Below are 25,558 nucleotides of genomic sequence, written 5' to 3'. Positions count from 1 at the left end.
AGCAAATTAGAGGCTGTATAAAGAAAAAATGAGAGGCCGAGAAAAAAGGGGAGCACGGGGAATGAGATGGGAACAGCTACAGCATGTGGTAACCATCTTTGTAAATGATTATTCCAACATTAGCAGGGACCTGGGCTAATTTTATTGCTTGCAGCTAATGCAAACCATTAAGGCCAGGGACCAGCATCAGGTTACTAAGTGCAGCTCGTTCAGAGCGCGCTTGGGCTGGAGATGTTTCAAAGGCTTTCAAACGGAGTGAGAGAGAGAGGGAAAGGAAAAAGCACAGAAAGGAAAAGCAGGCCAACACAGAATAACACTGCAGCTAATTTACTCCAAAGAGGATTTAGAGAGTGATGATTGGTGTAATTGGGGGATAGATGACAGCATGGTATGGGACAATCAACAAATTCCACATATGGTTTGTCTTCATTACCAGCTACTCATGGGGAAATGCACCATCCACTTTGAGCCATATAATAATTTCCATCAAAAACTATGACACAGGTCATTAGTCTATGTTCCTATCATATACACAGAGGTTAAAGGACTATCTGGTGGAATCTTGGACAAAAATTAATTGATTTGTGCAAAAGTTGTAGGGGAGAAAGGACTAATTCAGACAAATATAAGAATTCTGTCATCACATACTTGCTCTAATTTTTATCAAATATGTACACTTTTAAAAATGTTTTAGCATTGTGCAGCTTTGTATTTCACCAGATCAAATTGATGACATTTTGATTAAAAATTACAAGGATAAAAATTTAATAAAAATGCAGAACATTCATGGATAAATCGTTCACAATAAGATCTATAACATGCATTTAGAAAATAGATGAACAAATTTCTATTTAATGTTGACTTTTAGAGCTGAAATGGAGGGAATGATTAGTTTAAATAATTTTTTTAATAAAACGATTTATCTTTTAAAATGTTTTACATTTTATAGTAATTTTATAAAATTACTACATTTTAGTTATGGTTTTTATAAAAACAATATAATTTTGTATTAATAAAAAAATACAAAATAGCACTTCCGTTCCAATGTTAACATTTCATGTTTTTTTAACAAACTTATGACAGAAATTTTATTTTCATCTCTCAACAAAATATTTTATGTATAAACACATTTATTTATTTATATTAAATGAGTAAATCCATACAAAAAGCTGTGCAAAAAATAAATGAATAAAATCTTTGTTTGCCCACCATTAATAGTAGCTCACCCACTTCTATATAACAATAGATGCCAACATTCTCACTTGAACATAAGGCAGAGCCATTCCATTAAAAAAACTCAGATTTACCGAGGTGTTTGCCCCAAGCTATGGATTGTATTGAATGGGCCTCTCTCCACTCTGCCATAATATTGAGGCAGTCTAAACAGATTAAATTGTTACAGCAGGATCACATCACAAAAGCTGCTCCTTGTTGCGTGAATATTATATCTACAAATGTCAAGAAATCAGGAGGCTCAAGGGACTAAGCCGAGCTCTGACAGCAACACGAGTGCTCGCTCTCAGTTTAACATCAATCAAGAATGTGTGTGTGTGTGTGTAAGTGTAGGAAACAAAGCCTGTTTGCATACATGACCGGCATGCCAAAAGTTCATCACTCGCCAGGGTATGAAAAGCAAAGCGTTGTGTCTGGGGCTTGTCTGTTGTCAGTCTTATACCTCGAGAGCCAGACAGAGATGTCAAGAGGCGGAGGGGCCAAAGTCACATAAATGACATTGTAAATGCAAGATTACAGCGTGAAAAAAATGTAAATCCCACCGAGGCAACCAGGCGATTACCATTTAAGATTATAACATCCAAAGCTGCCTGCGAGTCGGCATCGTAGCGCATAAGAAATCCATGCTCGTACACTTTGAAGATTTCCGAGTTTCCCCTCCCACAGTATATATGATGATTTTGATTTGGTTTGACAGTGGTATTTCGGCTGTGTACAGCAATTCCGATGAAAGCCCAAACATTTTCGTTTTCTTCTTAATAAGGGGATTAGACAAGCACGCGGTATTACAATGAACGATAAACCTAAGGGTGCTTGATGACACCGTTTACATTTCTTCACCCTAAAGCATATGCTTTTACTTTGCTGGTGGTTTCCGCAGGATTGGATGAGGGTCCAGTGATACGTTAAACCCTGCGGTCAACATATAGAGCCGGATTTAGTCAGTGCCAAAATTGCCATGACGTGAGTTTCCTCACCCAGGGTGGTCCAGCTCAAAAGAGAGGTATTCTTCCCACAGGGGCATTATTAACGTATACTGTACTCTTTTACAACTTATATTACAGCAGTTTTTCTGAAGAGCATCGGTTTATATTCAATAAATATTACACGAGTATGAGAGCGGATGGTGTGTAAAATTAATAATCAATATTTAGACATAATATTGTCTGTTTCTTTGTCTATTTTTGTTCCAGCCAATGAAAATAGTTTTAAACAAATCAACAGCAGAATTCACAGAATGTCCTTTTGCGTTTAAGAATGTCTGATGCAGGACAGTGAAATGGGAAAAAAAACGCTTATTTTATCTTGAGCGCCTTGTTTTTAGAATGTTGTGTCACTTACAGCAGACTCAAGCACAACGGTCCAATACATTCATTGAGCACTTGTTTACATGAAAAAACAACAGAAAAATTAATTGTTGCACATCTTAGAGCAACTCAGCAGAGGTGTTTTATTCACTGACAAAGAACCAATCGGTTAAGTGAATAATTCAGTGACTCACAGGTACAGCATAGACATTTCACCACTAATGCACAGTCCGAGAGTGTCTATATTATGCTGCGACAAAGAGAATTATTCATTTCAATAAGAATGAAGCATTGTAAGGGCAGAAAGGAAGAGCATAAAGCTCTATGAATTTTTTTTGAATCTGCAGAACAATAACAATACGGGATCAGTTGTGTAGTGAATATTCAATCCCTGTCACCTGGCTTTGTTTTGCATTTTCTCGTTGCAGAATAACAATGTCCAAAAGACACTTCTTGATATAATGCATTATGTTTCTAGAATGTAGATACAGAACACATATTAGCAGTAGTGTATTAATGCATCAAAATGGATCTTACACATTTCTATCTATCCAGCAGCGCTTAGCCAATCATGTTTGACTGGAACTAACAGTTGTATAAAAGAGCAATATCACATTGCAATTTTATTGTCGTCCAGGAGTGTTTACTGGAAAATAAAAGCTGTGCCTAATAGACTACTTAATTGTGTTATATCTCAAAAAGGAATTAAAAACTATATTCTCGCTGGTCTTCACATTAAAGAGTGGATCCTGATAGCCGTTTAATCTAATGGTAATCACTCACTGGAATTAGCTTCCGACACGCTCGACTTTACCAATCGCGCAGCTCATGATGACAGGCATAAAGGATGGTTGAGGGCCGGCCCTCCTCGAAAGCGGCTCAAATGTATTAGTCACATCGGCCATCAATCACCCAAATGGATTTCCAACTGCATTTTAAAAGCTAATTTCCCTGCACTGATAACCAAAACTATCAGCCGACCAGAGTGCCAGTCATTATTTACTACTGCTTTGGGTCTTATTTTTTTTTTCTAAATGCATCACAAAAGACTGGCGTAAAAAACTGTGCACCCCCCTCTCCCTTCCACACATTAAAAAACACTCTCAAAGAGTGAGAGAACAAGATTTAGGACCCTTGTGTCCATAGGGCATGTGTTGTTTGAGAAAGGCTGTAAAAAAATTGACAGCCATGATTCAGTCTAAAATGGCAAAATGGGAAATAAAGGAAAGGCTAACAATTTAATCTTAAAAAAATATATATAGCTATGTTTTTGTTTGGAAAGCCCGACTGCAGATATGATCTATTGGGCTTTTACACTGGTATTGTGGGGGATTATGGGATGCTGGTTTATGAGATGGATTACCCTGTTACCGTGCTGCTCTGCAGGGCTTGAGCGGTCAAACCAAGCAGACCTTCAGTGTACATCTCCAAAGATTCATTTAAGTGGGAGGATTCAGTGGTGCAACTGTTCTGTCTAGACACCTCTTTGACCGCCTCTGCGTCTCTCAGCAGAGTCTTTCTGAATAAGGCCTTGTTCACACAAGACAGCAAAAAACCACATGAAATCCCAATTAATTTCCAAATGAATTCATTTCCAGAAATGTATTAATTTTTAATGAAAAATTAATTTTAAAAATTAATAAATTAAAGATTTTTAATCCAAACCGCATTTAAAGGAGGTTTGAAATAGTTTCAGAACCATCACATTTAACTTTTTTTTTCATTATTATTATTATTTTTGGCATTTGTGCCACATATACAATGTGCATTAATGTATCGTTCCCCACACAGTCACTAGCTGGGTTTCCATCAAATGTTGCGAATTTAACTTATGCGCAAAATTGGAATATCGCATAAAATATTTGCGAATAATCGTTTAAATCCAACGAGTCAAAGAGAACAAGATTTCCTGATAAACTGACACTAAATATCATTAAGAAAAGTAGGAAAAGCCACCTAAAATAATAATTTTCATATATAATAAATTACTTGCACCTCAGATCGAGCAGACGAAACGCAACAAATGCATTGCTTTCGGAGGTGGATGCCAGCTATTTTGGAACAGAGTCATGCAAGACAGTTCTGGGAGGTAATTCTATAGAAATATTTTGACGACAGACTTTGCTCAGACATTTAAGAATGACCATTACAACATTTCAGATGCTGTGTAACAAGATCTGTCCACTGGTTAGTCAGGTTATGCCGTCCCGTAGCGCAGTCACATGACTTTTTTGATGCGCATGGAGGAATTTATTTGGCAAATGCGTTTCCATCTCTCCATCTCCCATTATTTGCATTAACCCTTTTTCACACAAGTCAAAAGCCACCTCAAGTGACTGTTTTTGTGAATTAAGGGTTTTATTCTTTTATGGATACAGTATATGCATGAATGTCTGCTTTAAATGCATAATAATAATAATAATAATAAAAAACAGGGCTTTTAATCAAAAATATTTAAATAAATTGCAATATGCCAATTACTCTAAATTAAAAACATTAAATTGTATATATGAATATTCATTTGTTGATAATGCAGATAATTCAAATACATTATTGTGGCACACAAAACACTGATAGTCATTACAAAAAGAGGAGTATGTCCAATGATATATAAACAAAACAAACCATATTTTGACTCGAAAGCCAATCACTGGCAAACAGTTTACAATCCATTTTGTGTTTGTGAGTCTGTCTGTGCTGTTTTTCATTTATTGGTCTATGAACACTTGCAGAATGATGGCTTTGGCTGGGGCACTAAATTATCATTAAATTACCATGTTAAATTGACAGCTCTAGAGAAGAATACAGTCATGATCACTGATGATTATCTAGAAATCACGTCACTACAGATAGTCTCTTGTTGTGACACATAAGAGAAAGGGAATAGCAGGGAAATTCAATAAGCACCATTATGTTCTCATTAAATGCATCCATTGGGGACATAAATGGAGCATAATTAGTAAAATAGCGGTAATCAGTGACTGCTCTATTTTGGGGGTGGCCTGGTTTTCCTCAGTGCCACACTGACTCTGTGATGTTATGGCTGCCATTGCCCATGTTCATGACACTAAACACATGCTCAACACTTTCAATGAAGTTAAGCCAACTCTCTACTCCCATTGCATATGTCTGTATGAAATTGGGGGGTATTAGCACTACTTAAAACTAATTTAGCTTGATCTTCAGAGTTTGCCAGCCAAAATCCCATCCAAGATGGAAATCATTTAATATGCTTTTACAATACTTATTTGAGATGGTATGGAATTGCAGCCACAAAAAGGATGCCTCATGCAATATTTAGAAAACAGCTTTCGGTAAACAGATCTTATCTGGATATATTCTCTAGCCTGGAATTTTAATCTTTGTCCTGGCTTTTATTTCTTCCCAAGGGTTTATATCTGAATTAAAGCCAAATCATACATAAACATACCATTTAAATCGCTACAGAGCATCCAGCTATTTATCGTCAATTTTTCAAGTCTCATCTTTCAAGGTAAACACATTTAAACCTGATATGAGTTAGGGTTTCATTTCAAATGAAATGTTTTTCAAATGTAGGATCTGAGAAATGTACTAAAATGGTAAATGTGATAGTCCACAACCCCAGTCAGTATGTTGGTGAGGGACAACCTTATGGAATAGTTTTTTTTTTAGTTATTAGTGACTTCTTATCTCACAGTTCTGACTTTTTCTCATAATTCAGAGTTTATATCTCTCAATTTTGAGAAAAAAAAGTCAGAATTGTGAGAGATAAAATTAATATTGCAAGACAAAAAAGTAAACATTGTGAAATAGTCACGAGAACCTTTTTTTATATTTAAAAAAAACCTGAATTGCGACATGTAAATTCAAAATTCTGAGAAAAAGCTGAAATTTCGAGATATAAACAAAAAATTCTGGGAACAAGTCAATTCCTAGATTTAAAGTCACGATTGCAAGTTTATAACTTCAATTCTAAAGAACAAAAAGTCTGAATTGTGATATGTAAACTCGCAATTACAAGTTTATAACTTGAGAGAAAAAAGTTATAATTGTGAGATATAAACTCGCAATTGCAAGAAAAAAAAACTTTTTTTTTCTGTGGCACAAACAAGCTTCCATTTAAACTTCATGTAGCTGCATCAAACTAAAATACTCAAGCAGACACATATAAAGCACTTTGGCTTTAGACTGGCAAGGCCTGCACCGTGGGTCACTGTGTTGGATGAAGACAGACGCGGCTGTCTGTGTGAGAGACAGAGTTCTAGTACAGGTCAGACGTCCCTTCTCGCCAGTTTCGGCAAACCGTCCATCTCTCACCAAAGACCAAGCCAACCGATTGGGAAAACACTTGCAGTCGCGTTCTTTTCTGTTGAAATTGATGATCGTTCCAACAGCCCTCTCTTCCCAGAGATAATTAGCACTAGCTTTGAGGTTAAGCATGCCCAAGGGGAAGTGACTTTGTGTATGGCCAAAAAAAACAATCGGAGGGGTTTGTGAGTGAAAGAGTCGTTGTGAAAGTGTCTGCAAACAGTGGCAACAGGTGTTAAGCTTACCAAACTTTTGTAACAAAAGGAGCTTCGGTGTAAACTAGTGTAGTGGACTTGATTATTTCAAGACTGGACACGATGTGAAACATAGCAAATGAAGGTCATTCAGGTAAGGGTGTGTTTAAGAGTCGTTTCAACAGTTCCTCCATCAGTCTTCAAATGTCAAAGATCATTTGAATCATATTCACTGTTCTCTCCTGCTTTCCCTAATTAGCTTAAAGAAATAAATTGACAAAAAATGAAAATCATTATTTACTCTGTCTTTCTGTTGTTGTAGTCCTTATTTCCTGCAATTCAAACATGTGACTTGTAATCGTTGGAAATAAATGACACGGCAGATCCCAGCTTTAGACCTCAGACAAAAATCCCAATTTTGGGAGGCCAAAACCCCATAAGGGCTGTATATATTCCCCTTCAATTGCTGCTATTACAATTGATAACCTTTCAACCACTCCCACTGAGACTGCTTAACCAAGCCGTGTGTAACTGGAAGGCTCCATTCTATCACCAAGTTATTATCCAGTACCGGACTCCTGCCATCCATCAAACAAGAGACCACGCACACCGTTATTCAAGGGAAATGGTGCCTCCCTCATTCTCCACCTTCCAACAAATCAATACATGCCACTACTCTCCATTTCTTGGCACTGTCTTTTTTCTTCATCTCCCTCCTTTCTGTCAACAGCAAAAAAAAAAAAAAAAGGTAATTATACAAGAGAAAGCATTGACAATCAATACCCAAGTCAGGTTAAGTTAAGGTCTGACGTGGTCCAGGTATGCTGGTCCTCGATCAGCTGTCAGCCATAGTGCTGACGTTGACAAAGGGCATGAACGCAACAACGGGACGCCGTCCACTGTGACCACGGATTTTACATTTTTGTTACAGGCAGCCATTCTGGAGCAATTAGCAACTGTTTAGAGCTACATTAAACTCCAGGTAATGGTCACTAAGAAGGAGTATTATTGGACACCAAGCATAGTCAGCTACGCGCCATTGCATGGCAAAAAATGCTGATTGAAAATCGGTGGGTGTCTGCTTTATTCAGTGTGACATGATGCTGGGGAAGAGTGCTGAGACTGAGTGTGTTTTGCAGAGCTAGCATTAGCATTTAAACACACAATGGCTATGTTTTAAATAATATGGAATAGATTGGGATTAAAAAAGATTAAAAATGCAAAATGACTTCTCAAATAAAATAACTTTACACCACTTGCTGAAGGAAACAAACATAAAGCAACAATGAAATAATGTCATAATAATGTACAAGAAAACTGTTTGAAATGTGTATGGTTGCATTTCAAAATGTGTGTCATTTCTGTGCTTTCCAAATATATATTTAATTATGATTATTATTTACAAGTGCATCTCAATAAATTAGAATCTTGTGAAAAAGTTTTTTTCTTGTAAGTTATTTCAAAAAGTGAAACTTTCATATATTTTAGCTTCATTGCATGTAAAGTAACATTTCAAAAGTTTTTTTGTTTTAATTTTGATGATTAGAGCTTACAGCTGATGAAAGTCAAAAATCAGTATCTCAAAATATTAGAATAGTTGCATTTGAGTTTCAATTAATGACCATCTCTACAGTATAAATTCCAGGTATCTCTTGTTCTTTGAAACCACAATAATGGAGAAGACTGCTGACTTGGCAATGATCCAGAAGATGAACATTGACGCCCTCCACAAAGAGGGTAAGTCACAGAGGGTCATTACTGAAAGGTATGGCTGTTCACAGAGTGCTGTATCAAAGCATATTAAAAGCAAAGTTGACTGGAAGGAATAATTTGGGTAGGAAAAGGTGCACAAGCAACAGGGATGACTGCAAGCTTGAGAATACTGTCAAGCCAAGCTGATTCAAACACTTGGGAGAGCTTCACAAGGAGTGGACTGAAGCTGGAGTCAGTGCATCAAGAGTCACCACGCTCAGACGTCTTCAGGAAAAGGGCTACCAAGCCACTTCTGAACCAGAGACAACATCAGAAGCGTCTTACCTGGGCTGTGGAGAAAAAGAACTGGACTGGACTGTCCAAAGTCCTCTTTTCAGATGAAAGTACATTTTGAATTTAATTTGGAAATCAAGGTCCCAGAGTCTGGAGAAAGAGTGGAGAGGCACAGAATCCATGTTGCTTGAAGTCCAGTGTGAAGTTTCCACAGTCAGTGATGATTTGGGCGGCCATGTCATCTGCTGGTGTTGGTCCACTGTGTTTTCTGAAGTCCACAGTCAACGCAGCCATCTACCAGGAAATTTTAGAGCACTTCATGCTTCCTTCTGCTGACAAGCTTTATGGAGATGCTGATTTCATTTTCCAGGAGGACTTGGCACCTGCCCACACTGCCACAGGTACCAAAAGCTTGTTCAATGACCATGGTGTTACTGTGCTTGATTGGCCAGCAACTCGCCTGACCTGAACCCCATAGAGAATCTAAATCATCACAATTAAAAGAACCAAAGATTTAAACTACTTCAGTCTGTGTGCATTGAAGTTATTTAATACAAGAGTTTCACAATTTGAGTTGAATTACTGAAATAAATGAACTTTTCCATGACATTCTAATTTATTGAGATGCACCTGTATATAAATATATTTATTTATTATGGATGTGATTATAGAGGATCATGCCTGCCATATTAATATGAATAAATAAATACACAAATAAATATTTTAACTTAATTAAAAACAGTTTGGATAATACAGGAATTACACACTTTATTATTTAAAAAAATATATAAAATAATGTTATATATTGAAAAATATATTTATTTTCATAGATTTATTTTCTATCATTAATCCCAATGCTGATGTCTTCTCACTTTTGACACGACTGAACTTTATAATTCACTGGCAGAGGCCAGAGGTCAACCGGAGAGGGAAAGGAAAATAACTCCCTCAGTGGAGAGCCAGAAGAAAAAAATCTGACATCCAATTTTCGACTTGATTTATCAGTGTAAAGCCAAAATTGATAGTGTGTCATTACTGGGCTCAGAGCTGTCTGGCAACGTCCTATCAAAGCCTTCTCTTTCTGATTTAGCAGCCCAGATCAATAAAACCCTATACTGTTTCAATTTGAGAAGTATTGATTTTCTGAAGCCGACTCAATACAGGGCACATTCATCATCAGGCCAGCATAAAGTATGATCGAACTGAAGATTCGTAGGCTGGATTCAGTTATTTGGCTTTCGGATCATGCATCCATTGAAGAATTGCTATGCAGCGTTGCATCTTTCGGTGCTTCATCCTTCACAGATTATTTGATTTTACACAACAGAGAACATTTATTTGTTTATCTAATAATGTACACAACTACTTTTATGCTAGTGTTTGTCAAAATATAAAAACATCTACAGTTGTTCCGCTTCTAATGGCGAAAATTAAAGCGGTGCTCCAAAGCATCATGGGAACATTTGTGTTTTCAGAAACCTAAATGAAAACATGATACAGTGCAGTATTCGATCATTTTTCATGTGTCCCTAGGTTGTAGCACAAAGTAAAAGTAAAAAACCAATCTGGGTGCATTCATGCTCAAAGACACACACAAACACACTAATACAAATATATTTGCAGGCCAGCACACTAACACACACATATGCAAAGTACACACACACGCATGCTTCAGAATGCTGCAGGCTTTCTATTTTACAGAAGCCGTATAAATGGGAAAGTTAATGTAGCATTGAATAAGACTAAGCTGCTCAGCTGTAACACCGCCTTGAGCTCATGAACATATTGCATCATTTTTCTTCTCCAGCAGGTTACCATTAAATTTGAATTTGTTGGAAGTTTTGTGGTACCATTTACAATGTGCCCCAGCTCAATAGCCTTTTGTCTCAATGCAAATGTTATGCCTTCCAGGTGGTTTTCATAAATATTTGAATAAGTCTGAATAGTGGCAGAGACTTTCAGCCAAACCACCGTATCAAGCTTTTTATTATTTTGTGAAGTCGGTGTTAGATGCACTTTATTATTATGGTATGAGGGACTTTGATGTGATGAATTTAAGACAGCATTTGAGAAACTGGAAACCACAATTGCATTACATGTTTCCGAAAATGGTCAGACTTTTATGTTCCTGATATTTCATGGAGAATTGTGTGCCATATTATTAGTAAATACATTTCAATAAATGAAAAGCGTTAGTAAATGTCAAATAAATGTAAATTACATGAAAATATATATTTATCTTATATGACACTCCCAACCATCCATAGTCATACACTAAATAAATAAATAAAAATAACAAATATATGAATAATAATTAGAAAAAAACTATATAAAACTGAATAAACAAATACAAAAGGCTAAAAACAAGCAAAACTAAATCTAATATTTTATTTCAGAACAACCTGCAGTGAGTTATTTCTTGCTTTATACTGTAAGCACATGGGAAATGTGTTCTAAACACAGATTTAAAAATAAAAATAGGACAACCCACACACATATTTAGCTGTGAATGTGGTACAGTACAGTTACAGCACCTCTAATGTAAGACTGTGTCTGACATGTCAAAAAACAGCGTCTGACAGATGAGAATTATGGGACATCCAGCATATTTGGATTCGTCAAAACTGATAACAGAAGTACAATCAGTGAAAGCAGCTGAACTATGGTCTCTATTTCCACTGAAGCGGTTCATGCTGATGTTTCTTATTGGAGCGGGTAAACATGATGCCATCATGTACATTCAACCATCTGCAGTGGATTTCTCAAATTTAATAAGAAACCCACAGCCACTGTTTCTGCAAATCCAGCCAATTTGGAAGGCAAATCAGTAATTGTGCTTGGAGTGTGTGTTTGTGTATGGGTCTTCTGGCTGTCGGCCAATGGTGGCAGAGAGAATTTCAATCCAGTCATCATGCGCTCCACCAATGGAACTGAAGGTGCATTTGCTGCAGGCAATACCCTTTGAATTATGGACTTTTTGCTAATATTATTACAGCCACACACACACATGTATATATATATATAATATTTAATATTTTATATATTTTTAATGAGCATTCTGTCAATATTTTCCAGTTGAAATATCTAAATATTATATATATGCATACAGTTTTACAGATTGCAAGTCACAAGTGTGTCTTTTTTCCCATTAGTTTTTAAATTGTTTATAATTAAAACAAATAAAAAGTACACATATTACAGAAACACTCTCAAAATGTCTTTCTTAATATTTTTATATTTCTTTAATATTAATATTCTACAGGACGTTGCTTTACAAACACATTTGTCTTGTAAGATATTTGTCTTGTTAGATATTAAAACTCTGCAAGTCAAAAATTAAGACGTTAAATGCCTAAAAATTCATAAACATAAATTTAAGCACTGTTTTAATGTGTTATTTCTCCCCCTCTAGTGTCTTGTGGAATTGCTAAAATAATGACTGTTTCCAAATCCATTGGTCAAACAGATAGTCCCACTCCAAACACACCTCATTGGTTGAAACACAGACATCTTACTTATAGTTGTCTCAGCATATTAAGGTGGGTTAGGAGAAAGTATTTTAGCATTTAAATTATTCCTCTACTACATTCAAAACTGATTGTGCTGGTTGTTGTTTCTTAACTTCTCAATCATGATGTTGAAATAAAACTGTCACATTATACAAAATGATGTCTTAGATCTTGGATTATATTGGATTTGTTTGTGTGTGTTTGGTGGGAAATGGAACTCTAGTCAGTATTTTTTTAACAGGACCCTTGAGACCACCATAACAACTGCCAGGTGCTCCACTGTGAGACTGAGAGTGAGAGCCAGACACACACACACACACACACACACACACACACACAGCCTGACCACCGGTGATCTGTCTCTGAGGATTTAGTGGCCTGGTGTGGTAATTGAGTTTGCTGACCTGTAGACTTACCCTGGTTGAGAGCAAGAAAATGACATTAAATAGGAGTCACATCAGAGGCCTGGCTGTGTGTGTTTGTGTCACAAAGGTAATAGTGTAATACTCGCCTCTAAAAAGACTGTACAGGGACCATTGAGAAGATACATGCTATTACATGCACACATACACACACATTTGTTATTTTAAATTGTAATTTTTTTTTTTTTTACAATTTTACAGTTTGTACTGTATTTGTATGCAGCCTTGATGAATATCAGATACTTCTTTCAAAAACATGAAAAAGCATGTTTTCAAAAGTTTATTTTGTGAAACGCTACAGGGCCAAAAGTGGCCACAGTTAAAGAAACACCCCCACACATGCACACAGCTGTACCTCTGCGCTACTGCGCCCCAGGCTCCGTGTTTATTGGTGAGGATGTTGAGGATCTTCTGTTTCAGCTGATTGGCTGTCACATGATCGCGGTGTTTGGCGGCACTGATGAGGTGATCACACATTGTCTCCTCTTCTTTCCTGTCTGCCGCGTACTGTGCGCAGTTAGACTGACCGAAATATGGATGAAAGAAAGAGAGAGAGAAAAGATGTAAAAGATTAACATTTACAGTAATCATCACAATGAATCAGTATACTGAAAACAAGAATGATGCTACTGCATCAAGTAGAACTGAGGGATAGTTCATCCAAAAAGAAAAGTGTCATTGTTGATGTATTCCTCATGTCATTTCAAACATGAATAACATTCTTTCTGCTGCGGAACACGGAAGAAAGGGTCCATTTAAAAAAAAAATATCCATACAATGAAAATCAATGAGGTCCAGTGTTGCTTTGACTTTCATTCACCTCATAGAGTGTCAACCATGTCAACATACAACATATATCGTATATTTACCATTTACTCATTCTCATGTTGTTCTAAATCTAAATGATGTTCTCACTACTGTGGAACACACAAGAATATATTTTACAAGAATATTATTTTTTTTTTGTCCAATAAGGTCCTGTGTTGTTTTGGACCCCAACGACTTTCATTATATGGACAAAAACAGGTGAATCATTCCTCAAAACAACTTTCAGTAGAAAGAAAGTCATACAGGTTTGGAATGACAAGATGGTGTTTTCATTTTTGGATGAACTGTCCCTTTAAGAACAAAGAAACTTTACCATGTCAATGTACAATACATATCGCATTTTACTTCCTTATTTACTCATCCTCATGTTGTTCCAAACCTAAATACCATTCTCTTTTCTGTGGAAGACAAAATAAGATATTTTACAGAATGTTTCAGAGTTTGTTTTTTTTCCCTACATTGAAAGTCAGTAAGATCCTGTGTGGTTTTGGACCCCACTGACTGATTTTAAGAAGTCTACATTATTGATCCTGTTATGCTTCTGTTTATTACCATGCAGCTGCATCTGTATTGTATAAAGCACTATATAAAAAAGGTGACGACTTTAAAGTTCACTTTATACACAGACTGAAGCTAAAAACAGGCACTATAAACAGCACTGAGACTAAAAGGCCTCTCAGACTAAGGGTGACGTGAAGCAGCCCGCCGACTTTATCTTCCCTGCTAAAATAAGATTGTCTTCCCACGTGGACCCCGGGGGGGATCGCTTGCTAATATTCAAAATCTAATTTGCTAACACAGGCTGGTGGGGTGCAGGGGAAAAGAGAGGAGGGGCGAGGGGAAGTAATTGAATTTCCTTCCTTATATTTGAATTCTGTCAGATATTATAGCTAGACATATTCTTCAAACGGCCGATAACTCAATCTCCCGGTGTCATCTCGCCTTACCATGCGCCGCGCTGACAAATATCAAACGTTATTTATCATTTCAAGGGAGGATATGAGGGTTGAAAGTGACACCAGCTTAATTGTAAAAATATCTTATCTGCTTACAGAAACTTCAATCTGTAGACGGAGGTAATAAAGAAGAAGAGGAATGAGAACTGTGAACCCTTCCTTCTCCAAGACAGGACTGAGGGGCAAGATGACGTCTCCAGTTAGCTGGTGACATGCTACTGCGTTTTATCTAGCAGGTCAAGGATCCTCAAGAGCAGTATATAAAACAGGCTGCGAGTTCCAGATAAGAAACTCATCACTCCATCACTACATGTACTCGAGCGTTTGTGTAAATGAGTGTGTGTTCACTGCTTACTGATGCCATGCACGTGCCCTCAGAGTTTCATATCATAGATACAGATTCCACAGCAAGTGCTGCTAAAGCTTGATTTACATTTACAGAGCCCACTGCATCTCTGTCAGAATAATAAAGAGAGGTTGATACTGATATTCAAAGAAGAACAAGAGGCTGCGTTATATTGTGAATACTGTAACGACTAAAGGCTAGAATGCGATCTTAACCAAGTACACTAACACTTTTGAAATATTTTTGGTTGTAGAAAATGGATTCAAATGAAATTTCAGAAACGTTTTTCTTTCCTCCTTTTTGTCCTCCTTGTAGAAATTATATATATATATATATATATATATATATATATATATATATATATATATATATATATATTTTTTTAATAACAGTTTTTGTTATTGTTTTATTTGTTGTTGTTATTATTATATTTGTATTACCGATATGCAAAAATAAATAAACAAGTAAATAAAAAAGACTTTGATTTAAAAAAGAAAAAAAAAAGTCTTTTTAATTTTTTTATATGACTCCACAACTGAGGGACAGTTAAAATGTCCCTCAGTTGTGGAGTCATATAAAACAATTAAAATAATAAAAGCAGCCATGGCTTCCTGTTTCACAGAAATATAAATAGGAGGGCAAACAAAGCCCAAATTCCCTTAACCATCCATCACAATGAGAAACACCAAAGAATATATTTCTGATGTGCAGCAAAAGATAATTGAGCTTCACAAATTAGTGAAGTGGCTTTAAGAAAAGAGCTAGAGCAGTGAAAATTCCCATTTCCAACATCAGGGCAATAATTAAGAATTTCCAATCAAAATAAAATTTTATGAAACTGCCTGGAAGAGGACGTGTGTCTATATCGTCCTAATGCACGGTGTCAAACAGCACCTACATTACCACATGTTGTTTGGGAGGGTTTCAAGAAAAATTCTCCTAGCTCATCCAAAAACAAACTCCTGCATATTTAGTCGTCAGACACGACTGGAACTTCAAATGGGACTGGCTTCTATGGTCAGATGAAACTAAAAAATGAGCTTTTTAGCAGCAAACACTCAAGATGGGTTTGGTGAACACAGGGATAAAAAGTACCCCATGTGTACAATTAAATAAACTGCTGTATTTTTGATGTTGTGGGCCTATATTTCTGCCGGAGGTCCTGGACATCTTGTTTAGACACATGGTATCATGGATTCTATCAAATACCAACAGATAAAAAATCAACAAGTGACTGACTCTGTTAGAAATCTTATTTGAGCCATGTTTGGATCTTCCAACCGGACAATAATCCAAACACAAACCTCAAAAACAACACAAAAATGGGTCACTGAGCACAAAACCAAGCTTCTGCTGGTCATTCCAGTCCTCTGACCTGAACCATGTAGAAAATGAGTGAGGTGAACTGAAGAGAAGAAGCACCAACATAGAGCTGGGAATCTGAAGGATCTGGAGAGATTCTGGATGAAGGAATGGTCTCTGATCTCTTGTCATGTGTTCTCTAACCTTTAGATCAGTTAAACTGGCAAATGGAGGTTTCAAAAAGTATTGAATAAAAGGGTGCCGTTAATTGTGGCCAATGTGTATTAGAGAAAAACATTTATTTCATAATGATATTTCCCCCCATTTGAAATTCTTGTTATCTAATGAAAGGTTAAATTTTTGTGAATTCTTTTAAATAAAAAATCAAAAGGATTAACAATGCAGATTAATTTTCACAGCCTTCTTTGATCATATTTACCAAGGGTGCCGATATTTTTGGCCATTACTGTACATATATACATACATACAGTACATACATACATACATACATATATATATATAAACACACACACACACACACATATATACACACACATATACATATTTACATATACAAACTCACACATGTATATATGTATATACACGCATACACACACACACACATGTACAAATCTCTCTCTCTCTCTCTCTCTCTCTATATATATATATATATACACACATATACATACAGTATGTTTAATATTATAATACATTTATTAGTATATTATTAAATGTCTAAACACTGTTCATTACTTTTCAGACAGGACGAATGAATATCAAATTTAAATAAAAATGTAAATAAAATTAGCCTTTATCTGCTTTAAAATATTTAAAAAAAATCATCTAATTCCCCTTCACCAATAACTATATATGCTGTGGAGCATTTATTTATTTTTATTTTTTCCAAAAATATTAGGTTTTATTATGAAACATTTAATGAAATTAAAAGCAATCAAATCAAAAAGGCTATACTGATCTTTGACAGAGCTCCCATCTAAACCTTAACAGAGAGAAATACTAATGAAAAGAACATAATCTGTCTCTTGATAGAAACAGCTAATAGTTTGAAATGAGACATGAATACAATCTCTAAACATTGTTCCTTACTTTTCAGAGTGCGCTTATGTATAATTTAGGGACGAGTTATTACATTTCTAAGTACTGCGCTAATATCTGTGGATTAATCCCCTGTAGGAGACATGAGCAGAGGATTATGGGCCTCCCCCACTGCTGGCTTTACTACAGATTTTCTCTCTCATGTTGTATCGGATTCGCAAAAACAGATTTCTTTTTAGATTACTTCGTTTCATATGGATTTCAGTGTGGGATTAGAGTTCTGATCTGGGATTGATTATAATCTAGTTTGCGTTTTAGCAGATCTAGCTACTTAATTCAGTCAAATTACACTCTAAAATATCTCAATCCTGAACTGATCCATGGAGATCTATAAAATGTCATCTACCTCAAACTCTGCATGCTTGTGGACGTCCTCAGCTCGCTGTCTGTTGAGGATAAACTCTGCTTCATTGGCCACTCGAACGATATGATCCTTCATGGCATGACAAAGGAGTCTAGAATAAAGAAAATATGGATTTCAACTGGGAATTAAAAAAAAAATGGCATTCAGTCAGTTCCTAAACACAAATGCAATCATTCATCTTTTATGGGATCTAGGTTACTTTGTGTTAATTGTCATTTTACACATCATTAAGTCAGCTTTGTTTTAATTAACAAGAACCTTGGCGTTTCTGTGGAACACTATTCTCTTCCCATCCCACAGAGAGGCAACAATCTGGTGCAGCATTCAAATGTGCATGCTTCTTTAAGTGTTGACAAGCAATAAATACAATTTGGAGCTCAGAGGAGGAAGAAAAAATAGTTAACAACCTCAATCTCAGCATGATAACAGCTCAAATTTAAATCTAGGGCACGACTTTACTTCTTCAGAACTGGCAGAAAAGTTGAAACACAGCAGTTTAGAAGAGTGTGTTAAAAACCCACAGTGAAACATTTAATGAGAATTTCTAGTATTCCAAAAGGCAGAAAGTGTTGTGGGCTTGGTGACTTATATGAGGGTGCTAATGAAACAGAACAGGGGCTCCAAATCAGTGGCCCCGGATGCCACATACGTCCCAAACGGTGACATGGTGCGGCTCATAAATCACAGATGCCCTACTAAAAACTGAATGTATCTAAATAAACTGGAATAGGCTGTTATATAAATACTCCAAGGTTGAAAGCTCCAACATTTACTTCAGAAATAACTAAAGTACACAGTACTTTAATACTTGTAATTTAGTTTGTTATTAGAACATAAGCAGAAGTTCCAAGAGGCCAAACACAAAAGTAGTCTCATTAAATTGTTCAAATAAACTAGCCAGTGGATATATGGAGTGAAACTGCTGGCTTCTGGAAGAAAAATCACCTTCACTCGGTCCACAATTTTATTTTATTTTTTCAATGATTACACACAAATATCTTCAAAGACTGTACCATCAGTTCTAAGTGCTTTATTTTCTTAAATACATATGTATAAAACTTTAAGTATATTTATATTTCAATCAACATCTATTTATCAAAATCCTAATTTATTATAAATATTATATTTTATGCAAATGCATTCATCATACACTATTTACCATTCAAAAGTCTATAGAAAGAAAGTCTCTTATGCTCACCAATGCTGCATTTATTTGATAAAAAAAAAAAAAAACAGTAAAAACAGCAATTTTGTGAAATATTGTCACAGTTTAAAATAACTGTTTTCTATTTAAATATATTTTAAAATGTAATGTATTCCTGTGATACAAAGCCGATTTTTTTTGCAGACATTACAGTCTTCAGTATCACATTATCCTTCAGAAATCATTGTAATATGCTGATTTGGCACTCAAGTAACTTAAAAAAAAAAAAGTACAATATAAACCCTTCACAGTTTTGATCAAGCCTGCTGAATAAATGTTTTTTTTTTTTTTAAAGCATACTTTTGAATGCTATAGACTTTCATTTTGGAATTCCTGGTGAAAAAAGATTCTCCTTAATTTCATTAATAAATAAAGGCACTGTTGCTAGAAGCAGTCATCCACTCACATAAAACATTGCAAAATACATATTTATAACACTTAATTTAATCCCCATGAGAAAAATGAATGGGAAGATGTTTCCAGTCGACCACTGAAGCAGAATTTGGAATGAGGGTCACTGATACAAACAGACAGAGAGACAGATAGACAGACAGGTAGAGCGGTGAAAGACTGATGTACCAGCACCCTGGACAGCGACTGCTGACTCAGGCTTATTGTCCAAATGTGTGTGCGTGTGTGTGTGTGTGCACAGATGGGTCAGCAGATGGGTGTACAGGCTGAGCCGTCCTGGATCAGCTCGACAACAACGATTCAAAGCCTAAACCTGACAAACACATGGAGACACACACACACACACACACACACAAACACAATCTTTTCTGACAGAAAAGTGTACCTAAAAAAATAAAACAGCATGCTGGATATGTATAAAGACTAAAAGGATGTACACATTCTGGACAGGAAGTACATCAGAGGGGTTTATACAGCCACTCTCTCTCAACAAGCTTATCTCAGCATATTTTCCACTCTGGTCAACCACTTCCACACAAAAAACACACACAGACTGTAGCCGAACTAGCGGGACGAGAGGCTTAGAGGCTAATCTGGTTCCCTCCCTATTCTCTAGTCTGCCTCAGAGATGCCATGGTAACCCCACGGCCCAGGGGTTGTGCACCTGATAACCAGTTTAGAGTGACATTAGCTACAGTGATGTGTGAGCTAGTAATGGTGTTTGAGGAGCAGACGTGAGACTTTACCTTCCCTCGTTGATAAGCTCAATGAAAGCCAGGCCAGCGTTCTTCTGGATAGAGTTCTGCCACTCCTGAAAGAAACAAACATTTGTTATGTGTACTGTGTTCATTTTTCATCAGTATGAATAAAGATGTCTTTTGTGCAACAGGAGAAAAAGTATATCCACAAAGATATCTAAGTGTTGTTGTGAAACTTTTTTGTCACATACAAAGTCACATTTAAAACAACTTTTTTAAACGTTTTACAGTACCCAGACTTTTGATCTTAAAATGTTATAATCCATGATAAAAAAAAATATTAACCATTACATTTCTAAAACTTATAAAAATATTAAAATGGGACATTTTAATGAATTGTTTTAAATTATTAATATAATTTTTTATTTTACATTCAGTTTCAGTTAACTATAATAATATATAAAATTTAATATTTACATTTTTATATAATAAAGATATAACATTTACTTGTATATAATATTTATCACTTTTATTGTCACTTTTAAACAAACTAAGTCCATTTCCAATCACACTGCATTTTATGTATAAAGTGTAAAATATTACGTAATTTTGTGAATTTAAGACATACACAAATATGCATGACATCAAGAGAGTTGATTTATGGTTAGATCCAAATATGGATAATCCAAAAATGGATTTAAGAACATCTGTAAAACAAGAAATAAAAATAAAACCAGTGGCAAAAACATCTGTGCACCAAAAAATCTCTCTCTCCTAAAAGTCTCACGTTAAGCCTAAATGAAACCTCTAGCGATAGTGATCGCAGCAAATTGGATTGCTATGTATTTGAGAAAGCAAAGATGGCTTTGAGGTCACATCCAGTCTACGCGATCGAGAGCCAAAGCCATAAAAAGCCTGGAACTCGGCCCTGTGCGTGCGCAAGCATCTTTTCTTCCTCTGTGCAAACATCCGTAAGCACAGGAGAGATGTAATTGCTGAATGAAACTGTATCCTCTTGCCCCTTAAACACAGCCATTTCCGCCCTGTGAGCACCCAGTGACAGATCACCGAAAACCTCCGTCTAGAGACCGGCCCTCTCGCCTCGCCTCCAGTGCTTTTGAGGCCTTAGGGAACGTCTCACGCCCTCCCTCTCCCCGTTTCCCGGGCTCTCTTTCCTCCGCTGTCTCTCACACACACAGTGCGGGTCTGGAGATGATTAAAAGGCAGTCGTGCTTCTCACTATGGGAAATTTTCCTCTGTTCTCCTGTTTGATCTCTAAGGTACGAGTTAAGGGGGAAGAGCATAAGATGGGTTGAAGTTCAAAAGGAAAGAGGGCATTTGCAAAAAGTGGGCCTCAAAAATATTCCCCTGTCCCGTGGTGAGGGAGTCAGGGTGAGAGAAGAGACGCTCGGAATGGATGTGAACGATGCCCTCAAAATAACTGGGGTTTATGCATTTTAAACAGACGGTCTATGTGTTTGGAGCATTCTTTTAATTGTTTTATTCCCCAGTTTCATATGACATTCATGTTTTCTGTAAAGACCTCTGTAAACACTATTTTTAAAGGTGCTGTATAAATAAAGCTTTATTTAGTCAGTGATGACAGGGCATGCTGGGAAATATGGCCTTTCGGCGGTTAGGTGGTTTTAATCAGTAATATACAGCTCAAAAAAGAATTTTGGACTTGAAAGTTTTTAACTGTGAAATGTCAGAACTAACCACACTTTTCTGAGCCATTTTTGACATTTCTTCTACCCAACTGGCTCTAGATTTATTAAAAAAGTAAATAAAAAATTAATGGCTGTATGAATACTACGGCAAGAACCACTAAAGTTTGACTTCCAAATAATCATCTTCATCATCATTATTTTTCTCTTTTTCAACAGATTATGCAGAGTAGCCCATTTATTCCCCCAAAAATGTAACATCTTAATTATATCAATAATACACACACAATCTTTCAAAAGTTTGGGTTTTTGAAAGAAATCTGTTATGCTCAGCAATACTGCATTTGTTAGATTGGATGGATGGATGAATGGATGTTTAAAAATATATATATTATTACAATTTAAAATAAAGTTCTGAATATGATAATTTGGTGCTCCGGAAAGATCTCTTATTAGTATCAATGGTGAAAATGTAATATTTTTGTGGATTTTCTTTTGTAAGATTCTTTGATGGAGAGAAATTTTAAAAGAACAGCATTTATTATACAGATTTGTATTTTATTTTATATTTTTTACATTGTAAATTGTAAAAATGGTTTACTGTCACTTTGGATCAATTTACAAAAACAAAGAACAACAAAATCAAATCCAACCGACCCTCAACTTTCAAAGTGTCGAGATTTTAATTTGAAGCCTGACAAACTTCTTTTTGCAAAATAAATATTGTTCATGAAACACATTAAATATTCCACTTGTTTTGATATTTGGTTACATAATGCACAGAAATGCAGGTATTTTACAAAGTGGCTTTAAGGAATAGTTTTCCTAGAAATGAAACAAATCTGTCATCATTTTCTTCTGTGGAACACAAAAGAAGATATTTAGATATTTTGAGAACTGTTTTGGACCCCATCACATTTCATTCACAAAAAAAATAAAGTAGAGGTTTGAAACAACATGAGAGTCAGTAATTGATAACAGAATTTAAAATTATTTAAATGAAAAATACTTTTGGAGCCACTGCAAAACCACAGAACACAACTGATAAACTGAATAGAAAAAATATCAGCGTTTGAGGGGGGAAAAAAAATCAAAACTCACACACACTGGTGAGCATCCTCACTACCCCTCACTGAGCCAGAAAGAGACAACACTGAGGCGCATCTGGTCTCCAAATGTTGCAACTGACCCAATATGCCTCCCTCTCTCTATTTCTCCTCCACCATTCATTATCTACTCAGCAGTCAGGCGGTTCGTCGCCTGGGATCGGCTGCCTCAGCTCAGTGTTTCTTCACTAGCCTCCGCTCAAGTAGAGCAGCACCCACGTGACAAAAATAAATAAGGAAATAGATGCAGATGTGGGGCACACTGGCCTGCCAAAAGAAAATCACATCAGCCAAGACCCAGAGCCAAGTCCCAGTCCACTGTCTCTTCTCAAGTAGCCTTCGCACTAGCACTGTAACACACTTCTTTTTTCTCTTTCTCTTCATGCTGGAGATTGAGGGTCCCCAGTGGGAGGTGAGTGTGAGGGGATTTTGGGGGGCTCAGACGAGTATGCCGTCCATGTGATGTGCATTAGCGATGACATGTACCTCCAGAAGGAGGTAATGCGATCCCTTATGTAAAAGAGAAGATCACTTCCGGCCTGCCATCTCCCATGAGGGACTTATGCTGGGGAAAGCTGACACACTGAGCTGATGCAAAGAGTTTATCTTGTATTTTAGCACAGGGGTTTTCAAACGGCGGTCCGAGGAGCCCCAAGGGGCTGTAAGGGGGCCCATGGAAAAGAAGAAAATAGTTGGAAAACAGAACAAAAATGTAAATAAATAAATATATATAAAATAGAACAAAACAACAACAATAATAATAACCCCAAAATAATTATATATGGAACATATATGAATGAATGAACCAATAAATAAAAAGTATGAATAATAAAGGAATGATAATAATAATAATAACTTATAACTAATAACTAATATATATAAACAAATGTATAAACTTAATAGAAAGTAATGATGAAAGTCATAGTAAATAATTAAAATGTCAACTAAATAGAAAAAATGAATAATAATAAACAAATAAAAATATACATATTAAATAAATTAATAAATAATTAAATAAAAATAAATGTTATAAGTAGCCTCCTCGAGTAGCCTCCTCTTTTTGCATAATTCTATTTTCATTGTTTATGTACTTTTCTTTATTCATGTAACAGGATGAAAATATAAAAAAAATCCCCTTTTTGTACTCAAGCCAATTGGCTCTCTTATCTCTCGTGATTGCACTGTCTGACAAGTCACCTCCTTGCTTGACTGAAAACTTGAATACATACTTTTTCAAAGCCAAGAACTTAATTTCGCTCAAACTCCAATCATCTTTTAACCTCCGCCTCCAAATTCCAGTCACAGCTGTCAAGCACTCCTGTCAAAACTGCCTGCCAAAACGTACTCAGCTGAGAACGCAGTCATTAGCCAAAAATGTGCGCCACAAAAACCGTGGGAGGAAAAAAATTGTAGTTGTAGCACTTGCGCTTGAGCTGTGCACCTCAGCCAGCCAGTTTTTTTTCTCCCCCAGCTTTGTAACCCACAAACTTTAATGGCTCTTGAGAGTTTGCAGCATCTCAATCCAACCTGTCAAGAGACAGAGGGAGCGCTGTGCTTTTATCTGCTCAGCGCTGCTCCTGACATCTGGAGGCCGTCCATTGGTAAATCTCTTCGGCTCCAGGCTAGATCCTTTATATATGTTTAAACTGCTACACGAAAGAGACCCGGCTGACCTCTGCGGCACCCGCTGCCACTTGACTGGATAGAGACACCGGCTGTCGGTGGCTGTAGATGAATAACACTGATTAGGAGGCATAAATAAAAAGTGCAAGATGATTATCATTAATTTATTCATAAAAGTGACAGTTCGCGAAACAGAGCGGGTCATAAGGTCACGAGCGGTGAACGTCCTGCTGTCTGGGTGCATTAGTGCGGAGATGAAAAGGGGAAAGGCTCGAGGTTGTTGGACTTGCAGCAAGGACGTCTCCCACCGCGACATGATTCGTAGTGGGATGTGCGGTGTGTTCAGCATTTATTAAAGAGACAGTTCCAAAAATGAAATAATTTTCTAACCTTCATGAGTTTAGATGTTCAAACAGCTGTTTTCTATACAATGAAAGTGAATTGTGACCACAGTGAATCAAGATTAAAATTTTAGTCAATACCTCACACAAAGCTATTGCAGGACTGTAGAAAAAATTAATTTAGGACACAAGTGGTATGGACTATTTTTTATTTATTTATATATTTATCGTTATGGTAGCGGGGTAGCTTGACACATAATGCTCATACATATATACATAAATAAATATTATATATATATGAATATATTTCTGATGTGCAGCAAAAGATAATTGAGCTTCACAAATTAGTGAAGTGGCTTTAAGAAAAGAGCTAGAACAGTGAAAATTCCCATTTCCACCATCAGGGCAATAATTAAGAATTTCCAATCAACAGAAAACTTTTATGAATCTGCCTGGAAGAGGACGTGTGTCTATATCGTCCTAATGCACTGTGAGAAGGAGAGTTTGAGTGGCTAAAGACTCTCCAAGGACCACGGCTGGAGAATTGCACAAAATAGTTGAGTCCCAGGGTCAGAAAACCAAAAATAAAAATTTTCAAACAGCACCTACATCACCACATGTTGTTTGGGAGGGTTTCAAGAAAAATTCTCCTCTC

At 36.3% G+C, this 25,558-nt stretch overlaps 1 protein-coding gene across 3 annotated transcripts in view; it reads right to left on the bottom strand.

Moving 5' to 3' along the window:
- Positions 1–25,558, bottom strand: part of LOC306854604 (neurobeachin-like) — a gene marked incomplete at its 5' end in the record, with an annotated part of 285,564 nt that overhangs the window by 100,629 nt on the left and 159,377 nt on the right. For all 3 annotated transcript variants that reach the window (XM_079392763.1, XM_079392762.1, XM_079392764.1), the window contains 3 exons: positions 13,297–13,463; positions 17,836–17,944; positions 20,215–20,279. In XM_079392763.1, the coding sequence (XP_079248889.1) occupies positions 13,297–13,463; positions 17,836–17,944; positions 20,215–20,279 (341 nt within the window). The remainder of the gene's footprint in view (positions 1–13,296; positions 13,464–17,835; positions 17,945–20,214; positions 20,280–25,558) is intronic.

Source organism: Barbus barbus (assembly GCF_936440315.1).
Source record: "Barbus barbus genome assembly, chromosome: 34".
Taxonomy (NCBI): Eukaryota; Metazoa; Chordata; class Actinopteri; order Cypriniformes; family Cyprinidae; genus Barbus; species Barbus barbus.
This window is presented reverse-complemented; position numbering and strand designations above follow the sequence as displayed.